Here is a 10,731-nt window from a genome sequence, read left to right on the forward strand (position 1 = left end):
TAGTAGCCTTCTTTAGTTATTCATTGACAACAACAAAAAAGTCTACCTAGAATAATAACGCCAAGAGTCTGGTCTAATTGGGATATAAAGACAAGAACGAGAGCCACATTTGTACCCACACTCTTTGACGTAAATAAGAGTAGACGCCGCACAGTGACGTCATTTCATGGCGCCAAAATGCCAGCTACGGTTTATGTAGCCATAGAGGTTGTGCTTTTGTTTTTACACCTTTCATCTTGATTTTTTGCTTTTACAAGTTCTTTCAGTTTGCTTTACACGTACGGTAATTATTTACTTGCATAATTTTAAATCCCGCTCTTCAGCCCGTCCCCCTCGCCATGCCAGAGGATGATTATTTGACGCCAAGTTTTATGTCAAACCAAATACACAAGGATGTTGGGTTTGTGCCTCCAGACGGACTCTGCTGGGTGTCTGTGTTGTCTTGTTTACTGCTGGCATGCTCGTATGTCGGAAGTTTGTATGTGTGGAGAAGCGATCTGCCAAGGTAAAACTGTTGTCCAATGAATCATATATACAACCTGCTAATGGGTTTTGTTGCGTTGTACATAACGTTAGTTAAAACCTCTCTGCGGCTGCCTTAGCTGCTAATAGCCTTCGTCGAACACCTGCACTTAAGCTAGCTAGCCAAACTAGTAATATTTCGTTGACATATTTTGGATTTTACTAATTCTTCAGGATTTGTTTGGTTGTTGACTGTATTAGGTTGCCTCAGTGCTCATACGGTCTTGCAGCTTTGTTTTTATCCTTTGCAATGTGATCATATTCTCCTTGCTTTAATTTAAATTCAGCAATTATGTGTTTGCAACCTACCGGTTGTGCTAAGCTAGCTAATTTGTTACAGTTTATTTTGTTATTTTTTGGGGTCTAAATTTAAGCTTGGAAAATATTCTGAACCACTATTGTGAAGGCAGCCACCATTTTAACACTGACATTGCTAGCTGGTAAGTTAATTAGTTCAGGGTCATAGCGAATTGAACCCTGTCAGCGTAGCCCACAGTGCTTTTCGATGCCTTCACATCATATACTTTATAGTCATATTGTCTCAGGTATTTGTAATTAGACTCGACTGTTGTGTGATTGTGTCTCCTCCTATTTGCCTTAATTTCAGGGACCATCCAGCGGTCATCAAAAGACGCTTTACCAGTGTGCTCATCGTGTCAACCCTTTCTCCGGTGTTCGTGTGGGCATGGAAAGAATTCACGGGCGTGAAGGTAAGACCACATCGTAGGTGTCCTTGCTAGATAACCAGTTATTTAATACAAATAAAGACCCCGAAATATTCTTACAGTAAAGTGCATACTGTGCTTCTGTATTGTTACTCGTACTCGTCCTTCTTGACCTGAAAGAGTTCATTTGTCCTCTCCTCAGCCGGAGCCATCACTGTTGGCGCTGATGGGCATCCGCCTGGAGGGCCTGGTGCCAGCCATAATATTGCCCCTCGTGCTCACCATGGTGAGTGTCATTGCTTTCATATGTTGAATGGTACATTAACCGGATACTTCAGGGATGTAAAAGCAAAATCCCAAATGAGAAAAAGAGTTGAAGTCACAGACTGACTATCAAGTCCTTCTGCTAGTCAATGCCCTTTAGATTTGAAGTAAATTGTGAAATCGACTATTAAAGTGTCGTTTGAAATTGAGGTGTTGAGATTACTTCTGTCGCCTCCACAGGTGCTTTTTCTGGGGCCCCTAATCCAGCTGGCAATGGATTGTCCCTGGGGGTTTATTGATGGCATTCGAGTGATTGTAGGTGAGGTCTCTGTGTGTGTGTGTGTGTGTGTGTGTGTGTGTGTGTGTGTGTGTGTGTGTGTGTGTGTGTGTGCTGGTGTGCTGGTGTGAAGCAGATGCTGAATGTTCTCACTATTTTATTCATTTCAGTGCCATGTACAGAGATCGCTCTCTGATGTAATTTTTGAAATGGACAGATAAAACACTGTTTTTTTTTTTTCTCTCTCTCTGCCCTCACTCATACACTGCCTCTTTCTCCCTGCTTCCTTCTGGTCATTTGTCTATTCCTCTTCTCATTTCTGTCCTTTACCCTCCCATCCCTCTGTTCTCTCTCTCTCTCTCTCTCTCTGTTCTCTTTCCTCTTTCTCTCTCTCTCTCTTTTCCTGGCTCTGCTCTTCCCCCCCCCCTCCTCTCAGACCCTCGTTTCTGGGCGCTCTGTTTGAGTGACATGCGCTGGCTGCGGAACCAGGTGGTGGCACCTCTGACGGAGGAGCTGGTGTTCCGCGCCTGCATGCTGCCCATGTTGGTACCCTGTGCTGGCCCCAGCACTGCCATCCTCACGTGCCCGCTCTTCTTTGGCGTAGGTAAGTGGATTTGTGTGTGTCTGTGAACCTAGTCGATCGTTTGTAAGATAGTTGATTGTTTTTATGTGTGTGAGGTTTTAAGCTGTATAGTTAGAGATAGATAGATAGATAGATAGATATTTAGTTGATTCTAAATTAGTGTTATTGTGCGTGCAAGCGTGCGTGCCTGCCTGCCATACCAGTATGCCCCTATGGCAGCCTCCTGGCGAGATTTTATGAATCGTGCTATTTTGGAAAGATCTGGCCTGTAGTCATACTCGAGTGTTTGCTGTTTACTGGATGCACAAGTTATTTTCAGCTATTAAGCAAGTGTAGCAGAATTTTGAAGTTTATTTACAGTGCATTTCATATATGCTTGAATTCTTTCAGAAAAAATATAAGAACCTACTCTCAAATTGAACATTTTGTTCGTCAATGGCTTCTCTATTGACGTGTGTGTGTGTGTGTGTGTGTGTGTGTGTGTGTGTGTGTGTGTGTGTGTTTGTTTTTTCCAGCCCATTTCCACCATGTGATCGAGCTACTGCGGTTCCGGCAGGGCACCGTTTCGGGGATTTTCCTCGCTGCAGGTAGGCGATGCACCGGACTGGCTACCAGCCCGGCAAACCTGCACCTGCTAACCTATTCTCTTCTGCGACGAGGCAATCAAGGCACATAGATGAGAGAGAGAAATCTGTATTTAACTGTTAAGTATGCAGTTTGCCGTTGTTGGTGGTCAGAATTAGAACTTGTTTTAAACCCTTCAGAAATTATGTTGAAAGACGTGATGACGAGCTTAACGCAGCAGTCTTCTTATTGAGATGTTATCCTTACATACAGCACATTTAAGTGGAAGGCCAGAACTTGTTACCTGTGTTTTGTATGAAGAAAAAAAATAGGATTTCAACCAAGGTTTTGTTTGTACAAAGATGGGTGTAAAAATCCTTTGAAACACTTTGGTTGGTGCTTCTAATGTTAGATTCGGTTTTTTTAGTGTGAAATTGATTGTGTCATCTGAAGGTGTGTGTTTGTCCTGCAGTTTTTCAGTTCTCATACACTGCAGTGTTTGGAGCTTATTGCGCCTTCATTTTCCTCAGAACCGGTGAGTGTGTGTGTGTGTGTGTGTGTTTCGCTCAGATTTGTAAAGATAGAATGGTCCTCCAACTTTCACTGAAACACTTATCAATAATTCCCTCATCTTTTCACTCTGTCCTCCATATCCCTATGTTGCTTTTCGTTCTTTTCTTTCCTGTTCTCTCCTTTTTTTTCTCCTCCCTTTTCCCCACTGTTGTTCTCTAAAACCTCTCCTTCACGCCCTGTCTCTTTCTTTACTGCATTCTCCGTTCATGTCTGTTCCTTTGTATTGCTATCTCTCTACCTTTGTTTTCCCACTTAATCCCACTCCCCATATATATCTCTCGCTCTCGCACTTGCACTCACACACTCACTCTCTCTCTCTCCTCCTCTCCCTCCTCTCCTTTCTCTACAGGTCACCTGGTAGGTCCGGTGCTGTGTCACTCCTTCTGCAACTACATGGGTTTCCCTGCAGTGAGTGCGGCCCTGGACCACCCGCACCGGCTCACCGTCCTCTCCTTCTACCTGATGGGCGTGCTGCTCTTCTTCCTGCTACTCTTCCCCATCACTGACCCCCTCTACTACGGCTCCCCTACACCCCCCTGTACCCTGACCCCCATCCCTAGCTCCATCTGCCCCTGAGGAGGAATGGGGGCTTTTAGACAGGGTGTGTGTGGGGTGGTGCGGTGTGGAGGAATGTGGATTGATGCCCACCTCCCATGCCCGTACACCAACAACCCCCCCCCCCCCCCCCCCGGTCCTTTCCATGGACCTTCATCTTGTCACGTCTTTTTTTTTTTTTTTCTCCTCAGCTACAGATTCCTCTATTGTGTTTGTTGTCCGCCATCCAGCCTGCCTCTCTCCCAGCCTCTGGGAGGCCACCCCATATCGGAGGAAGGTCCCTTTTTCACACACAATTCCACTACCTGTCTGTCAGCCACACGTGGTCTTCAGCCGTTGCGTGACACCGCCGGTGAACAGGTGGCGTAGGAGAACAAACAAACAAACAAACAAACAAACAAGCAAGCAAGCAAACTTTTTTCCTGAAGGCTAAGATGATGGCTATTTCTAAAACATCACCACACTTGGGACGTTTGGTCGAAGTCTGTTAGTCTCTTAGGGGGGAGGGTTCACCGTCGGGTCTGTGTTCTCTCCGCTCATGTGCAGTACCTCCTGTCTGTAGGGTCTTAAGTTTATAGTCCTTTTTATTTGTGCAGAATTCCTCAGATGGCCCCCATCTGGCCATAAAGCCTACAGAAATGAGTTGTTCATGTCATAGGAGCGGCGAGCTTTCCGGAGGTCGGACAACACATATAGGTCAGGATGTGTTCTAGCTGCCCATTTTGTAAGAGGTTCATGACCATTTTGACCTGACCAAGCAAGGATGTTGGCTTTTTGGCTCAAGATCAGTTATGTCCGAAGTAATTTTCTTTCTGTGTCCCCCCCCCCCCCCCCCCAACTCATAAGTAGATGTTAACTTAAGTGCTTTTATAAAAAAAGAAATGTATACGAGTTACCGGCTCAGGCTTCTCTATAGACTGCTATAGTCAATAAGCTTTATCTATAACAACACCTTGCTGCTGCTGTCGTGTTACACAGTTAGCCTTGTGCTCAACTCACTGGGTCTCCTGCCATGTGTTTCTCATAAGCGAAGCACACTTTGAGCCTGGCATTACGACCACATTGGGCACTTTTACTGGGGGAGAGACATGACCGTTATGGAGCTTTAAACCTCTTTTTGTGGTTAGCCATTTTCTTGCTACCCTTGTAGCACGACTGAGAACCACCACCCCACCCCCACACACATACACTTTTGTGGAACCCTGGAGCAAATCGAGGATGAAGTTCCGCAGGACAGGACACTCTGAGATTGGTCAGGGTCCCTGCTCTGCTGCTGCTGCTGCTGCTGCTGCTGCTATTGAGTTGCCAGGAACGCCATCTGGGGCACAGAGCTCTGTCATACAACCAATCCTCCAGTCCAGCGTTTGAGCTGCAAAGCCCCCAAAGCCTTAAAGGAAGAGCGCGTGGGCACGACGTCGACATAAGCGGCTGTATTGTTCCACAGTGTTTCCACATCGGAAGGAGCCATTTATCCCCCCCCAATGATTACCACTGCGTGTTTTTGTTTTTGTTTAATATTCCTGCTCTTTGGAGAAGCGGAGAGGGAGAATGTACCTTGAGGCCAGGGCACAGAGGGTCAGGGATTGGTTGCTCAGGCTTTTGCTCGGCTCTTGGGAAGTGAAGAAGGCCCTCGCCGCTACATTGCATGCTGCTATGCGTCGACACATGGATGTTCTCACGCACGTAACTTGGCACGTCATTCCAGGCTGACTTGTGACACACCCCAAAAAGATGATGCATACACAGATCTACATCTCTCCACCAAAGCCTCTGTTTGTCAGATATAGTTTAATGCTTGCTGGAGTCGAACATGTGTCGTTTGTTTTTGTTATTTATTTATTAGCGCAGGCAGGAGTAGGCTACACCTTCTCAGTTTGTGTTTGGCTTAGTTGAGAGTCCCTCAGCCTGCCTCACGAGAGAAGCAAGTGGCCCTCCTCTTAGCTCTACTCATAACATGCAGCTATCTGCATTCCTGTTGTCGTGTCACCTTGAACATTAGCTTAACAGCCTGTGTCAAAAACAGCCGTCTGTCGCAAAGATGAGAGTTCTCTGCCCTTCCTGTAGTCTCGAGTGTTGCGTTAAACACTCATTGAGTAACTTGAGGTTGTGTAAGTTCTTTTTGCGAGTCTTTTTGGTTCTATTATCACACATTTAGGGGAAGCGAAACAAGCATGCTGTCATATCAGGGTTTAATTTAAACGTTCCACTTCCAGTGACACTCGGAACTAAAACTAAATCGAAACGAGCTGGATTTGATGTGGAGCATGACCAAATGGACACAAAGTCTCTGACTTCCTATTTATTTAAACACAAGGCAGTGTTGCCAAGGAGACAGGCAGGAAGCATGTTAGAGGTTTTGGTGATGCGAGACACAACCTGCAGAGTCACTGAGAGACCCAGAGCAATAACCTTTACAGACAAAAAAGGACCAAAATCAGGGATTCCAAAATGGGTGCCATTGTGACTTGAGGTGTTTGCTGAACGCCATTGAAAAGTTTTGTTGGTACGGCTGTTTTTTTGTCCTGATTTCCTGCTGAGTAGGCTCTAGGTACCCTTATATTTCATAGATTTCCAATCAAATGCAAACACTTATACATTTCCGTTAAGGTCTGTACTCAGTTCCACGTGAAACAATCAGGGAATTCACGACCGCACACTCACAGGAAAGTCGTCTTTGTCCATTCATACTTTGTCCCTCAGCGGACAAAAGTGGTATTTCACGGGACTTGACCTCAATTGGTGGTGGCGCTCAAAATGTGCCTCGCCATTGAGTCACTTTGCTGTTCTTATCCGGTTTTCGCCAGACCCACTTCTGCACGAAGGCTTTTCACCCTCCGACAAATCTCTCTCCCAGAAGGCCCAAGTGTTGCGTAACTCTTAAGCTTACGGCCTCACAGAAACATGACAAAAGCTGCATGTTGAACGAATCATCTCGTATATGTATATGATGATAATCCGTCAATGCTGGCAAAGCAACTCCTGTGATCTAATGAAGGGTGAAAACTACTGAAATCCTTGTCCCCTGTGAGGTTACCATGAAAAGTCATTAGTGTGTGCCCTGGTGATATCAGGTGTTTTCCTCGGGATCTGTATAAATACAGAAGTTATACGACTAAGGCACACTGAGTTCTATAGCAACAGGGTAGAGAGACATACGAGTTCACAGCAGTATAGAGGTAGTGTAGTGGCTGAAACTGCTGTGTGTTTACACTAGATGGCGCCATAGCACCATCTCGCCGTCACATTATTCTTTTTTTGTTTTGTTTTATGTCTGCTAGTCAGGACCTTTAGGGCCTCTCTTTGAGTAGCTAAACTGTTGTAATTAAATCTGTAGGTTTTGAATATAACCCCGGCAATCGTGATAATTGGAAAGAAGAGACCTGTGTATACTAATAGCACCTGGGTGTGTGTGACCATTGCATAGTCGTCTCCACACTGACCGTTTTGTAAAGGCCATCTTGAAGCTGTCCGGTCCAAAGAGCAGACAGGCGGGCAAACAATCTTTGAAGCTGTGGCCTCTGACCCGGGTGGCACAAGATGGGAATACTGAAGTGGGACGTCAAACTTGCTAGATAAGTCAAGGTGGACGGGTGTCCTTCGCCGTCCCAGCATCCAGTCATGCTTTTGATGAATGGCTTTTAACCGTGCGTGCGTGTGTGTTATGAGTTATGTGGTATGACTGATGTAGGATGTGGGTAGAAAAGTAGAGCTCGGGTGGGGGAAAAAAACAACCATTGTCATCAAAAGCTACCATCAACTCACGTCATCTACCTGGATTTTTTTTTTTCATGTATTAACTCGTGGGCGTCTGAATTTTTATTTTTTTTCAATTTGTTTTTCTGTCTGGTGAAAGTATCTTCATGAGTGTGCCGCCAGATTGAGCTCTGATGTTTTTAAAATGGCATCCCACAGCCCTGATGTTTTGATTGACAGCTGCTCGCTCCACCACTGCCCTTGTTCCATGCTTTTGTCTCAAACTTGAATGATAGGGACCTAAGCTCGAGGCACAGGTGGGGAACTGGTTCACGCATGTTTTTCTGTTTTTTTTTTTTTTCTTCTTTCAGGCAGATTTTGTCTCTGAGGAAAGCGTTTCTTTCTATGTTCATTCATTCATTCTTTCATTCTTTCTTTCTCTTAAAAAAAATGACTTTTGCATTCAAGCCAAACAATTCTTGTGTGGTCAATGTCCGATGCATCCAGTACCTGTTTATAAGCATTGCGAGCAATAGTGACATGTTGAATATATTTTTCACTGACAAAAGGGTAGCTATGTGCTATTTTAGTACACAAAACCACAGCTGACGAGAGGTGTAATATTTGAATTTAGGATTTCCTCATTACAGATGTTTATTGGTCAGGATCGGTGTCTAATTTATGAATCTTTAGATGTTTATACTAAGGACTATATTTTATAATAAATCTATTTTGGAGGTTTGGATGGATTCTAAATGTGTGTGCATGTTCCTTGTTTCTGTTTTGAATGCTGCCACATTTGAGTGCAACTTTCTTGTTTTGAAACATACCAATAGACAGATGTGTTTTATGACTCTGTTTTTTGGTGGTTGGGGGGAATCAACTCTTTAAAAACCACAACACAAAACTCTGCAATTTGTAAATAAATGAGCAAAGTTTAATAATGACCCCATGTCTCTTATGTCCTTTATGGTTTGATCTCCATCTGGTTCCTGTGGTACAGTAGTTGAGCTTTAGATTTGAGAAGCCTAACTCATCTCTAACTTTAACGTTGGTGTAGGGAGACAGAGTTATCTAGAACACGTTAAGTAGGCCACTAGTGAAGATGTGGTGTCAACTTTCCTTGCCTTGTCTGTTAATGTGTTACATGTATACATTTCTGTTTAAAACTCTTGCGAGTGATATAGGCTAATTATGACTTTAAATTCTCCACGCCTACAACATTTTCGTGTAGGCTTCTGTAGCCTACAGCGCTCATTTTACACTGGAGATGTTATTGAATCATCAAGCACTCCGCTCTGTTGAGGTAATTCAAAACGACATTCATCTCATTATGCGCCATGCTCCAGCTACACGCAAAGGCTGCCCTCTTTATTTGCCCATCGAGTTTTAGTTATTCTTCTAAGGTGCAAAATATTTGAACCGACACACAGATGGTCTGTGTTCCTCCCACTCAGAGAGGCGGGCGCGGCACGAGCAGCCACACTGCACATCAAGATGTCTCGTCTCGGGGCGCTGGTAAGAGCCCTGACGCCCGTTCCACAGACCTATGTCAACCAACTGACCTTTTGTACTGTAACGAACGGTGATTTACCGCGACTTCCCCACATTAAAATGGTCTTGTAATTCATGTTTTGGGCCAGCAGCAACCCATTTCTTAGTTTTCTGTTGGGGGTTAAATAGGTGACCATCCTCCTGGATGACAAAAGGCCAGTGGATTACTGGGGGCAGAGCTGGCCTTTAGCTCATCATTTTTCGGGCGGTCGGCTAGTAAGTTACAGACATCAGCCCTCCGTTTTGCCACTCGCTTTAAAAACTTGTTTTTTCATTACTCATTTATACTTCTTCAGTGATTATCACCAACCCTTAACATTTGTATAGATGTCCTTCATTGACCAAGTCATTCTTGACTTTGAGAGCCTTCTATGAACGTATGTTTAGCAGCTGATATTTTAAATACGCTTTATCATGGATATTATTTATATCAAAGGCGATGTAATGTACCATGTTATCGCCATAGAAGCAAAAGCAGAGTGCTCTGAGGCTCGTGGACCTTAAGTGTAACAGCACTAAATGTAAGCTGTGACCCAAGTGGGCCAAGCAGCCTTGAGACATTTGATAAGTTTTCAGTCTGACCGCTTTTCTACCATCGTCTTGTCATCCTTTTCTTTAGTCAGTTAACCTCGAACCATTATTTTATTCTTAACTATGGTACGTGTGTGTGTGTGTGTGTGTGTGAGAGAGATATTTCTCTTGAATGCCTGTCTTCTGAGAAGACTGCCCTTGTCCTAAGGCCTCTCAATCGAGAATCGCAAAAACAGACTCAAGGGGACAAATGACTCACGCTTGTTATATGAAATGGAGAGGAGGGAGAAAAAAAACAGCACAACGTGAATCTGGCATGAGAAATAGTCTGCTTATGAAATCACTACAGCTTCTTCTCTGCATTGTCTTTATCTCACTGGAAAGGATTGGTTTTGCAATGTTTGTGTGTGTAAAATAGAGAGAGAGAGAGAGAGCCGTAAATACAGTTGTCACACTTGTGGGTCTTGAGCTTTGCTTACGCATCTAATTTTGTAACCTCATCATAACTAATTCGTTTCTTTTGCTTGGTTATTGTGAAAGCAGCAGAAAGTGTTGCCCTCATTTCACATAGTCTGAAACCATTAGAAGGCCCTTGAGTTGATGCTTTAGTGACGCACTTCCACTGTTCCCTTCGTGGGGTTTGAGGGATCGGATGGCGCAGCGATGGCACAGTAGGATAAGGAGTCTCTCAGAGCCATATTCATCTGATGAGGGGGAGAGGAGCTGATGTAGAGGTCTCTGAAGACCCTTTAACTTCGGCTTCCCACTTTTTCTTTTAATTTCTTTCTTTTCTTTTCTTTCTTTCTTTCTTTCTTTCTTTCTACCAACCAGTCTTACCCATCAAAGAAAAATGTGAACTGCAGGAGAGGGGAATGAGGCGAAAGTGAGAGAGAGATGAAGAAAGAGGTGGGGATGAGGAATTGTCTCCACTTACACTGCTGGTGCGGAGG

At 44.3% G+C, this 10,731-nt stretch overlaps 1 protein-coding gene across 1 annotated transcript; it reads left to right on the top strand.

Annotated features, from left to right (window-relative positions):
* The first annotated feature begins 151 nt into the window (after positions 1–151).
* Positions 152–4,138, top strand: rce1a (Ras converting CAAX endopeptidase 1a). Its single transcript, XM_012832775.3, has 8 exons — positions 152–505; positions 1,130–1,232; positions 1,390–1,473; positions 1,692–1,770; positions 2,165–2,332; positions 2,827–2,898; positions 3,348–3,410; positions 3,798–4,138. Exons 1-8 carry the CDS (start codon positions 339–341, stop codon positions 4,022–4,024), a joined length of 963 nt encoding a protein of 320 aa, XP_012688229.2. The 5' UTR covers positions 152–338; the 3' UTR covers positions 4,025–4,138.
* The last annotated feature ends 6,593 nt before the right edge of the window (positions 4,139–10,731 follow it).

This window comes from Clupea harengus, chromosome 18 (genome assembly GCF_900700415.2).
Source record: "Clupea harengus chromosome 18, Ch_v2.0.2, whole genome shotgun sequence".
Taxonomy (NCBI): domain Eukaryota; kingdom Metazoa; phylum Chordata; class Actinopteri; order Clupeiformes; family Clupeidae; genus Clupea; species Clupea harengus.